Genomic DNA, 12,736 nt, shown 5'->3' with positions numbered 1-12,736 from the left:
TCCAGTGGAGATGGAAAACAATGTTTGAACATCTGGATACAAATCACACAGTCAATGTTGTAATTAAACAATATATTTATTACAAATTCAAACTGGTAAGATTTACATATCAAACAACGTCAAATTTATGACTGCATACTTTGGTACATCAATGCAATCATCTTTCAAGGCATCTTTTTACTAAATAACATAATATGGCTGTAATTTTGTCTCAAGTGCAGTTATTATTTTGGAAAACTCCATGTGATTCCAATCATGAAAGAAAACACATTGATTTTAGACCATTTTATTGAAGTGTATGATTATACAAACTGTGAGCAGGAGTAGTACATCTTAGCTTCAAAGTGAAAATGGCGATCAACATTGCAATGCAATTATCCTAACCGACAAACTGTGATTTGGTGTGCATTCAAAGACCACAATATTGGAGAAAAATCAACAAAAGCAAATAAAAGCAAACAATTCATTAAACCAAACTTTTCAAACATAAAGACATAAGGAAATAAAGTATCTCAAAATGTATCAAAACAAATAACTACCATTCCATCTCTTTAAGTATCAAAGAAAGTAAGTTAAAATATGTTTATACCAAATCAGAAGAGGTTCAAACCCCGATGCGGCCACTGTCGGGCCCTCGAGCAAGGTCCTTAACCCTTCCTGCTCCAGGGTCTGACCCCAATTGAATAGAATAGAATCACTTTTTTCATCCCCGAAGGGAAATTCAGTAATTTTGGAATTAACAATATAATAATATAATAACAATTGGGATCAGCAACATTTCACAGTGCTGCAATGTAATGTGACAAATAAAGGCAAAGTATTTTTATCTTTCTTTGTTTTTTGGCCTCTTAGATATGAAGACATGAGTCAGGTTCCTAAAACACTTCCACAAATTAAGAGAAACTGCTTAATTTGCTCTTAAAACATCATCACTATCAGCATCCAGCATTGGCCATGCTGCAAGTTACAGTGTAATTCTTTACTCTCGTCTATCTCTCCATAGTACAGACAAAAAAGACTGGTCTATTCAGTTTCCTTCAGCAAAGGCACAAGCGCAAAACTAATCTCCATTATCCTCTGGTGACCCTGAAAAAGTCAGTGTCATGCTTTGATCACATCACAGTTTCTGCAATGCATTGTATGCAGTCAACATTGAAACACCTCTCAGAGACGACGCCACATCTATCTTCGCCTTTCTCAATCTGCTGTCTACATGCTTTAAAGCTGGTTTTAAGCAATACACTTCAGGTGACTTTTCTGACATGCATTTATCATCATTTTTACGTTGATCCGTATTCTGATGTTTAATGTGTTGTCATATTTGGATTTCACTCTTTTATTAAATGCTGTGCATAAATCTGTACATCACTCCTGTTGAAATAGTAAATGTTGTCGGGTTTATCTTGTTTGTTAATCTACGATGTGTGTACAGCAATTTTTGCCGGAGCCAGTGTCATTGGGGTACTATGAAGGCCGGGTCCAAAGATTGGAAATATCTCTTCCTCATCAAATTTGTGTGTTAGACTAACCAAGTGCTTTGATGCCCCCGCATCCCAAAATGACACCTCTCCTTTATCTATGTTTAGTTTGATGCGAATCTTTTCAGGACGCTGCTGCACCGGCAGCTCTTTACGCTCAGCTGTTAGAACGCTGTACACCCCTTTGCTCAGTGCTATGGCCCACACGCCACGATTTGTTGAGACCGTGAACTTCTTTTTACGGACCACTGACTCTTTGCATACTCCCACAATCCACTTAGGGTTGTCACCAACGTTGATGTCCCATTTGTGCTTTCCAGAGGTGTAACCTTCAGCACCCAGGACGAAGACACAGGGATCAAAGCGCTCTGGGTTGTCAGGGGTAGTGAGACGCTCCGAGCTTTCCTTCACACTAGTCAGGTCACCACTCAAGTACAGCCACGGAGAGGCTGTGTTTGGGTTCAGAACCACCGGATCTGCACACACAGGAAGAGACAAAACAGTGTCATTTTGCTTCATTAAAGATTTTTTTTAATGAACCGACGGCATCATTTGAAAACATGTAAAATGTTGTCGGCCTAACACTGTAGAGTGCAGGTATTTTGTGCTGTTTTTCTTCAAAGAGAATGGCGTTTGAAGTAGACGATGCAGTTTCAGTCATAAAAACAACAAGCTTCTCCCACAATGTAATTTACTCACAATATTTGACATGATTCTGCAATTTCTTCCATATGTTGAAGCTCAAAGAACCAACATGCTTGCCCATGTCCAACAGAGCGTCATCACGAAGGGAAGGTTCAAGAGATGTCCACTGGGCTCTAGAGCAGAGATGTATAGTTAAGAGATATTTGTAAATCCACAGAATGCAGGAGAAATCTGGATAAAGTACATCTTGGTCTAAGTCTAAGTTATGCAACTCAAGTGTGTTACTATGATGTGCAAACATTAAATTGAAATATCTAACAATCATGCAAATATCTGATAAATACATACTAGATAGTACTTCGTAGTGACTAGAATAATATACTCTTAGATTCTGGGATATAAAGTACATACTACTTCTGATTGCTACGGTAAGCTTGACAGTGACTTACTTTCTTTTCAGATTCTGGAAATTCTAAAACACAAAAGGGAGTAATTGAGATTCGACCATAATGTAAAACACTGAAGCATCATAGACAAAACGAGATATTGCTGAGCTGAGCTCTCTTACCCGCAGCAGTGCTAGATCCTCATTCCCTATCTCTTTCTTCATACTGTCAATGAGCTCTTTCAGAGTGGCGATGTCCTTGTTCGTGTGCTCAATCTGCCTCTGTACCCTAGCGATCTGCTCCTCCTCATCAGTAGCCAGGGCTTTTAGACGCAGAGCTTCTTCTGTGACGAGCACTTTGTGGAGCCTCTCAAACTCTGCCTTGATCTGTTTCTCTGCCTGCCCCGCCTGATACTGCAACAAACCACAGAGAAGAGTTTTCATATCCAGTGCAATTAATTGGTTAACTAGCTGTCAATTATTTAATGACTAAATAATAATTTTAAGGCGTATTTCATTGCTTTAGTAATTTGGGCTTTGGAAGTAAGTAAAGACTTTTTGAAAACGTCATCTTGGGCTTTGGGAAACACTGATTTCCATTTTTTATTTGATGGCATTTTATAGATCAAATAACTAATAAAGTAACTGAATAAGAAATTTTCAGATTCATGGACAATACAAATAATTATTAGTTGCAGCACCAGTGCATTTCAGGTATGAAATAAGGCAGACGGTCTCTCTGGTGTGTTATATATCTTCTTGTGCTGTATGGAGTGTCTTCTTTGTGTACCATGTACCATGATCAGTGTACAATCAGATCAATGCAGAGCCTTTTCCTCCCCAGAGGACAAAGGTCATGATCTGGTACAGAGCCATCTCAATGAAGCTGAAAAAAGGGACATATGAATCTAGGGTGTCTGATTTAAAGAATAAGAACGTCTAAATGCAATGGACCAGTGCTGCAGCTTGTATAGTTACAGTTAATGATTATACATTGATAAATGTAGCATGTCAGTCACTTTACCTTGATGTATTCCACTGTATTGCTGAATTTATGTGCCATTTTCTTATATGACTCCACTTTCTTTTCAAAAATCTGGATTTTGAAGTTAAGCTCCTTCTGCAAAAGCATCAAAAAAACAACATCATCATTATTAGACACAGAACAGGGTATTTTTCTTGGGGAAAAAGCTTATCAGAAACTAGCAGAAAAAAATATTGGCTGTTATATTGGCTGAAAGCATACCAGGTACGGTGCCATGAAAATATAGAACTACAGAAAAAGAAGTGTAATAATTCCATGTGCAATATCTGCTTTTGTTTCTTGGGTGCTGGATAATGGACAAGTGAGTCATTATTATTAGAAAATAACTCTTTGGAAATATTAACGAACACATTAGAACTTTTAATATGGGAGACATTTGGTGAATTTTAAAATGACAAGGACTACGTGTGATGTATGAAAATATATATGAAATGCGCTACAGCATTTGTAGTACACTACACATTTATTACCACCTAGCTAAATGTTTTTCAGATCTGTTGGGCTGATCCTCTCAAATGCTCCTTCCAAAAACTGATTGCTGTCCATGGGAGTCATCGTTTTTATGTCTCTACATGATCTTCTCTCTTCCAGGCCATAACCTATAAGTAATCCAGTTCATTTTTTACCAGATGAAAATGCTTTCAAGCTTGACAAAAAGTCACTGCTGCCTCTAGACTGTGACTGAAATGATAAAAATGCATCAAAACGACTTGATTTCATTCATCATGGTTGTATTGTGAAGATTATAACCCACAGGATCACAGGAAAAAAGATGAACTCTCAGTTTTGGGAACAAAAGCTATCCATGAATTATGTATGGTAATCCATGGATGGGTTTAAATTCCAAACACATAAAGCAAAAAAAAAAAATGCCAGGAATCATCCTCATATAATGCCTGATTGGGCTATAAACATGACGACTTAAACAGGAAGCAACTTTGTGGTACAACAGGACGACCAAAGGTCTCCACGCTAGCAACGTACTGTTTAGTCTCACTGACATGAGTTTAAAACTTTACTTCTTGTCAATCTACAGACGTAAAAATAAGAATGTTCTAATCTTTCCCAGTCTAAAACTAATGCTTCCATGACACTGTAACAGAAGGAAACGTTTGTCGGTTGACGCCCTGGTAAAACAGGTCAGGGCACGTTTACCTTGCATATCGGTGCTCCGTCTTTCAAAGACAGCAGCCTGTGTGTGTTGTGGAGACTGACACAGTCCACACACAGAGGCTCCTCGTCTTTCTCACAGTAGAGCTCCAGCGGCTTCATGTGCAGGTTGCAGAGCTCCTCAATGGGTCGAGTGTGGATCGGCTTGGGTCGGTTCGTCTGCTCGAAAGTTTCGCAGGCGCTCTTCAGAGCACGGTTGGGGATGGCCTGTGCCTCCAGGAACTCCTTCCTGCAGAACGGACACTTTTTGTTGAACTGCAAACTTTTCTGCAGGCACTCCTTACAGAAGCTGTGGGTGCAGGGCAGCAGGTGGGGGTCCTGGAAGATGCCCTGACACACGGGGCAGGTCAGGTCCCGCTGGAGAGGTGACGTCTCCTCGGACATTTCCTCATCCATGTCAGCCATGGTCGTACGGGCCCTCTTCGGTTGACTTTCGATTTCGACAGCAGCGCAAACCAAACGAAATAGAGACTCACCGATGTGATATGTCAAGGTGCAATGTTTTTGTCAAGGCAATAAGTTTAAAAAAGGACTTCAGGAACAGGCAGGAAATAGGAAAGAAAGGCACCACTGTGGCCACGCGTCGTAGCAAGTTTAGGTCCGATCCTGCGAGTCCTCTTCCGTGTTTCTGTGACAAGCAAAAACCTGATCAGGGGTTTTACAACACTGCCCCCTAATGGATGTTTGTAAGATAAATTATTATGCGTAATTGGTGCTGTGAAGATGTGCGTATTTACACTTATCTGCACATCTGTGGGATAGAGAGAGAGAGAAAATGTTATAATGATGTCTTTGCAGGCTTGTATGCCTTTAAAATATCTTTCTTTATCTATCTACACAGACAGTAAGCTGTGGGAATTTTTTTTTATCGTTTTCCATTTCCATCCATATCCCATGACATCACCTAAGAACCAGAATCATATACAGGGCATTTACTAATCATTCATTGTACATTTACCTGACTGACAACACCAGCTATGTCTTATTATCACTTGCACTTTATATGAACAAATTCAGATGCTGTATTACACAGAATTTTTGACTAATCTATACATTTGATGTATTTTAGGTTATGTTTTTGTAAGATCAGTTTTTGCAGTGGTCCTGGGGTTGATTTTTTCTTTACATTTGCAATGTTTTTTATGTTTTGATTTCTGCAGCTGTAAATCATCTTTCAGAAACTCAAATTGCCAGTTATTTCATCAACTAATCCGCATACATATTCATCAAAAATTCATGCAATTCCACTGATATGTGCAATAATATTATTTCTAGAACTAGTGCTTATGTATATTTTGATTTGTTTTTGTTTTTTATTCCATTCTTTAAATGGTTGTAGCATCTTTGCTGCTGTAACACTGCAAATTTCCCCTCTATGTAATTAACAAAGGCTTATCTTCTCCTGTCTCCTCTTCTCTTATACCAGTGATCAAATCCTTCGCAGGTTCCTTTATTAAAATGTCTTTCTAGAAGGTATTAATCCCAGCAAATCCAACAGGTGGTGCCATCGTGCCATTGCGTACCACTGTGTTGTGACAACTGTGGAACACACTCCATTCAAACTCATCATGCCTTTTATGTCTTTGTCATTGAAAGGACCTTAGTGACCATTGAAAACAGGAAACAAAACAGTGCAGTTCAGAATGGCCAAGAAGAAATGCAACTTAGCTTCCTTGGACTGGATACAGTTGCCTCAGGAAGTAATCAGACCCCATTCCTCTTTTTTGTAGTTCTGTTGCAGATTTAATTTTCATTCATAACCTTCAATCTACACTCATAAGACAAAGCAAAACCAAGGTAGTGGTAATGTATAAAAAAATAAAAAAAATTGACATTTCTCATTTACAAAAGTATTCAAATCTTTTGCTGTGCCAAAGTATATCAAAGTTCTGTCTGTACTGTGCATTTTAGTAGTTTTTTATTTAGTATTTTCATTTTAGTACAATATTTATTCTTAATATATATATATATATATATATATATATATATTGCATTTTATATATTTGTACATTTTTCTATTACATTAACTTTTCTATTATATTTAATATTTTAAATATTTAATATTTTTCTATTGTTGTGATGGTCACTTTGCTCTTTGTGCTTATTAGAGTAGATAACAGACTTTCTCCTTAGGGGGTCAATTAAGTATTTCTATTCTATTCTATTCTATTCTATTCTATTCTATTCTATTCTATTCTTAGTCCTTGTAACATTCTGCAGATCTCTATGATAACATTGCGACAAGACATAGCAAGGATATGAAGCCGTATCTAAAGCTTTGAGTGCTCCCAAGAACACACTGGCCTTAATAATTGTGAAATGAAAGCTATTTTAAACCTCCAGGACTCTCCATCGAGTTGATCATCCAGCCAAACTGAACAACTGAGCAAGAAGCAGCTCGATCAGGGAGGCGACCAAGAATCCGTAGGACAACCGGTCTCAGTAGCACTTTATCAGTCTGGCTTTTATGGTTGTGCAGCTAGAGGGAAGCCAAATTTTAAAAAAAAAATGTATGGTAGCCAATTTGGAATTTGTCTCACAGAATTAAAAAGATTCAGAGAACTTGAGGAAAAAGATTATCTTCTATGTGGACACAAATACTGAAGCCCCTGACTTGAACTCCAAGTCTGGCCCAAGAATCCAGTTTGCAAAGCCTGTAGATTTATCTCAAAAGTCTCAAAACTGTCACCTCTACTTTTTACAGATAACTGAAATAAAGGTCAGAAAGCTTTCATAAATTAGAGATTAAATTTTTTGACATTTATTTAAAAAAAAATTAAAAATCATCTGGGGTCTTGTGAAGTTTGCATGCTGTGGCCTCTCACTGGATGCTCTGACTTCCTGCCACACTCCAACAACATGCTGAGGTTAGCTAGTGATTCTAAATTATCTGAAGGTGTGAATCTGTGTTTTGCACTGTTTGTTTAGTAGTGACACTTAGTGTTGTCTGTTTGTCTGAACCAGACTGGAGTGCAGGTCGTCATCAGCTCTGTGTCATCAGCTGAAACGGCCGGCAGCTGGGGTTCCAAAGACTCTGCAAAAGCCACAGCTGAACCCACACACAAATTTCTCCCACACAAAGGCCCCAATAAAACACCACCTCAAAACGAACGGCACACCAATACTGGTGGCCGTAACATTTCACTATCTGTGTTCGTGTTAAATGTGCAGCCTGATATTGTTTCTGCAGGCACAATCCATCTCTCGAACACCCCCTCATTTTCCGTGTAGTCACTGAGTTCATATACCGGTATTAATGAGAAATTTACAGCAGGTTTTCAAAAACACTTTGATGTTTAAACAGCACATTAGGAGGCTAGTTTAACTTTAACGGTTCATATGCTCTTCTCCCAATCTACAGACAACAGTCATTGTATTCACTGACTGCCACGTGTTGTGTGTGATTTTGATTTCACTCTGATATTAGGATAAAACTTTTTAATGGTGCAGCTTTAAAACCATATCACATTTAGCAATAAGTTTAACTACTAATTCACATCTGAATAAATGGTAAGTTTATTCCCGTCGCTAGGTAGCGAACATGTGAAAGAGGCTGAACATATTTGTTCTCAAGTCAGCATTTATTTTCAGCATTCATTTTTGTGAACTATATATGCTGCATTGCTAAAATATAAAGGTAGACTATACTGGCTGTGACATTCAAAGCACCAAATGTCACACCGGAAATCCACAAGGGTGCTGTGGGTTCTGTCTTTGATAAAGTACTGTTGCATGAACCATCTGTTTTTCTTTTTTTCTTTTGTTTTGCCTTCCCATGGTGGTTTGCAGCAGTGCGTGCTGTATGGCTTATGTTATGTCACTGACCATGATTATGCATCACCATTAAGAAAAAAAACTCATTGTAAAATGTAGGATTCAGACAAAATTCTGTGTAATACCCGTGGTAGCCGCCCCCTGAATGTGGGAAAAGGATGGAGCACCCAGTGTAAACTCATGCAGGCATAGAGAGAACATGCAAACTCCACAAAGAAAGACCTGGATTTGAACTCATTGCCTTTAATCTGTGAGCTGTGACAGTGGTGACTACTAGACCATCATGCTGACCAAAACCGCAATCCACATGTGCATGTCAGAGATTTGATCTATGACCACGTCCTCTTTTCTTCTGTTAATCAGAAATTTAAGTCCTATGCAATATCCCTAACACCCAGATTCCATGTGTTAAAACTGCATCATATCAATGCATGTAGCCACTGTGGCTGTCACTGGGCATGTTGTGGAAGGAAATTCTTCTGGAAGTGCTTTGATACTTTGTATTTAAATTTATGCTCCTGCTACAGCAGTTGATTATCTAACCATTTAATTAGAACACTGCTACAAAGGGCTGTATGAAATGATTGACAGCCATTCAAACTTACAATATGACTAAAAACACTGCAGGATAGGATTTTAGGAATTAAAACTAACACGTGTTTTTTTAAAACACAGTTGTTCTTTCACTTCCTCCAAAAACAGACATCCATGGTTTCACTGTTACTCTTTTAACCAAAACCGAGGGGTTTATTTAGAAAATGATATTGAAGTGTCTTTTCTTTCACTTAGTTAGTCCTTAATAGTTAAAAATATATATTTTTCATTCAAATGAAACAAAATTCTTAAAAGGCTTTGTCTCAATCCATATAGAGGTTGTCAACATTTCTTTTTCTCCTATATATGTTCAAATAACATATCATTTTTGACAAACATATTAAAACTGTGATTTTACATGAGATTTCAAGGAGCTCTGCTTAAACTCATATACATCCTGCATGCTGCATTTCGGAGAAAAATGGATGCAAAAATGTCAGGTACTGTCTGGTTGTGGGCTGAACTTTCGTGGCCAGATGGTAACACTTCCAACTGCTTTTCTTACTGCATGAACTTTGCAGAGCATGAGAAAAAAAAAAGGTGTGAAAAAAAACAGGAACAGTCTCTGAACCTGTTGTACAGGAGATGGGGGGAAGGGCAAACAGATCGACATCTGAAACCCACCGCTGTCAAAGGTGTCATGTTTGCTTGGTGGTGTGACTGCATAGATATAACAAAACAAAAAGGCGTGAAAAAGATCTTGACTGCATCTTTGAAATAACCGAACATGAAAATGAAGGAGAGATTGAACTGATATGCAATGTATAAATAGTATCAAAGGGTTTTGATGATAAGCTGATAAACCCAGATAGCGACTTTCATTCACATTTTAGTCTTATCTTTACAGTAATTTTGTGTATGTGTCATGCAAAATATTTTAATAGTATCTTACTCTCTTTGAAATAGGGAAGCACTCTTAAGCTGTATCAATTTTACACAATCTATTATAAAAAAGGCTTTTGAAACAGTCCATCCATCCATTATCTATATAACACTTGAGCAATTCAGAATAATCAATTAACCTCATCATGTTTTTGGACTTTGGGAGGAAGACAGAGCACCCGGAGAAAATCCATGCATGCACAGGGAGAACATGCCAACTCCACGCAGAAAGATCCCAGGAAGGCCGGGATGCGAACTGGGAATCTTCTAGCTGCAAGGTGCAAGTGCTAACCACCAAGCTACTGTGCAGCCCCTTTTGAAACAGTATATCTAAAACTATTATATTAAAGCTTGTTTCATTAATTTGTATGATTAAATTTGGGCTCATTGAAAGATAGCATAATGAAAAGCTATAAAAGGAATAGTTACAGGGGATAGTTTTTTCATAATAAAATGACCTTTTCCTTTCCTGATGCAAAATGGGGAATAAATAAGAGCAATAATGAAACATACAACAACAGATACATCACTCATGATCAGCTGTCTGTTTATCAGTTGCTTAGGTGTTACTTTATTTCTTTTAAAATCTGTAGCTAAGCCGACTTCTAAGTTAAACTAATGCATTCGTTGAGTATGTGTCATTTTGTGTGTTGTTTGTTCCACCTGTGTTTTGTGTGACCTGGAACTTATTACGGTATTTTAATCTAACCTAAATGTGCAGATCCGCAATTTAAATGAGGGCTTCACTGCTTCTGTAGAATGTTATACGTCATCATGGTGTGAGCATACACTTAAATGAATAGTTTGTTATGAATTGCACATTGTAGAAACAGCAGAAAGAGTAGCCGCTGTGTCTTGCCCGGCTCTTTGTCCACGGTGGAATCAACATACAGTTGGACTCATAGGTCTTAGAGATTGTTCTAAATTGGGAGTTGGTTTTGGTACAATAAGTAGAGCAAGAACAGGAACATTCTCATTATGCATTCCCTTTCAAATATTACTTCTATGGCCAGCAACTAAATTCACCGGAGTAATGATGCATTTTATTTACTTATTTAAATTTATTCTTTTGCAAAGTTGCAACTTGCTCTAAATTTGTGTCCAGTTGCATGATGATGGTTATCGTCTATCTCTAGCCCTCTATCATCCCCTCCCTCCTCACCCCTTTCACCACAGCAGCTCCTCCATCCACACCAGCACAAAAACTGTCCTTCACAACAGAGAATGTGTCCTGCAAGAAGCAGCAGGTCCAGATGGTGTGTGTCTGAGGCTGCTGAAGGGCGGTGCTGCTCAACTGCTGAGCTGCTCCAGAGGACCTTCAACTTGAGTTTACTGATAGCGTTCCGGTTCTGTGGAAAACATCTTGTCTTGTACTGGTGCCCAAAGTAAGGCGCTATGTCGAGAGAAGCGACTACAGACCAGTGGCTCTCACTTCACGGCTCATGAAGACACTGGAGTGTCTTCTTCTGTGCCAGTTTCTAAGAGCACAGGTTTCACATTCACTTGACACCATGCGGTTCACACACCAGAATAATGTTGGACTGGACAGTGCAGTCCTCTGTTTGCTCCACCAGCTCTATTCTTTCTTTCATTAGCTGGGTGAATATACGAGGATTGTGTCCTTCCACTTCTCGAGTGCTTTCAACACAATTTATTCTCTAATAATAATAATTTCTTAAAACAAAGGTAAAAAATAGTCCAAACCCCCTCATAAACTGTAAAAGAAAACGTATTTATGTTAATGCTGACAGACCAGAACAAAGGCAGATGTCTTTCTGAGTTTATCACTGTCACTGTAAGTGAATATACTGTGACGATATAACTGCAGTCAACATTTTCCACAATGTTTGCAGAAATACTGTATTTCTTTTAAAGCATATCTTTCAAGGTAAATGAAACTTTTGTGGCATTTCAGATTCAGTACAAGTAAACTCAGAAGTATTAGTCATCATCCAGTTTCATGTGTGTCAGCATACTCACATAACAAACATATTCTGACAACATCTTATGTGTTTTTAGATCCTTACAATGGTGTAAATCTAGATTAGCATCATTAGACAAGAGAGAAAAAGAAAATTGGAGTTATTAAAACTAATTATTTACAGTTGTACAGGAATTTATAAAGATGTCATTGAACTTCTGTGACGGAATACCACCGACAGGTTGAGAAAACAAATCCTATCATGGGGGAAATATATGAGACATCAAATACACACTTAATTCCTGAATGTGAAATGTTGAAAGCAAGAAAAATGGGTGAGTATACAGGCATGAACGACCCGGATAAGTGCCAAATTGTGAAGGCGAGACAACTGCGTCAGAGCATCTCCAAAACAGTAAGTGCTGTGCAGTGGTTAGTAAGGACCAAAAGTGGACCAAAGATTGATAACTAGTGAATCATTCATACTGTTCTTGATGCAAAAAGTAAAGTATCACTTGTTAAGACTGTGACACACAGCTATTAAGCATTCTTTGATGATTGATCTACATCCAATGCTTACATCTCGTTTCAGTTCCCCTTCAGCTACAATGTCTTCTGTTTTATTCCCCTTTATGGGAAACAAACCCCCCAAGCTTTCAGCTTTTTCAGTTCTATACAAAAGGTACATTCAAGGTCTAGGATGTAAAGTCCACATCAATTTAACTTTATTTATAAGCTGTTTTTTTTTTTTTTACGGAGAGAGGAAATACATAAAATACAAAACTGAGAGGTAATTTTGCATCACAAAAGCTCTTCACCAGTGCCATAATAACAACAGTTTC

At 38.1% G+C, this 12,736-nt stretch overlaps 1 protein-coding gene across 2 annotated transcripts; it reads right to left on the bottom strand.

Moving 5' to 3' along the window:
* Positions 1-270: 270 nt before the first annotated feature.
* On the bottom strand, positions 271-5,374 carry trim35-28 (tripartite motif containing 35-28). Of its 2 annotated transcripts, XM_022187244.2 has the most exons (6): positions 4,709-5,371; positions 3,533-3,628; positions 2,692-2,922; positions 2,573-2,595; positions 2,178-2,296; positions 271-1,954 (listed from the first exon to the last, which is right to left on the bottom strand). In XM_022187244.2, exons 1-6 carry the CDS (start codon positions 5,126-5,128, stop codon positions 1,416-1,418), a joined length of 1,428 nt encoding a protein of 475 aa, XP_022042936.2. In that variant the 5' UTR covers positions 5,129-5,371; the 3' UTR covers positions 271-1,415. The 2 variants fall into 2 exon arrangements, 1 of the variants encoding a protein (XP_022042936.2); XR_007945354.1 differs by lacking the exon at positions 2,573-2,595 and having other exon boundaries at positions 1,808-1,954; positions 4,709-5,374.
* Positions 5,375-12,736: the final 7,362 nt, after the last annotated feature.

Source organism: Acanthochromis polyacanthus, chromosome 12 (assembly GCF_021347895.1).
Source record: "Acanthochromis polyacanthus isolate Apoly-LR-REF ecotype Palm Island chromosome 12, KAUST_Apoly_ChrSc, whole genome shotgun sequence".
Classification (NCBI taxonomy): Eukaryota; Metazoa; Chordata; class Actinopteri; family Pomacentridae; genus Acanthochromis; species Acanthochromis polyacanthus.
Note: the sequence above shows the minus strand (reverse complement) of the source record. Positions and strands in the feature narration are given on the sequence as shown.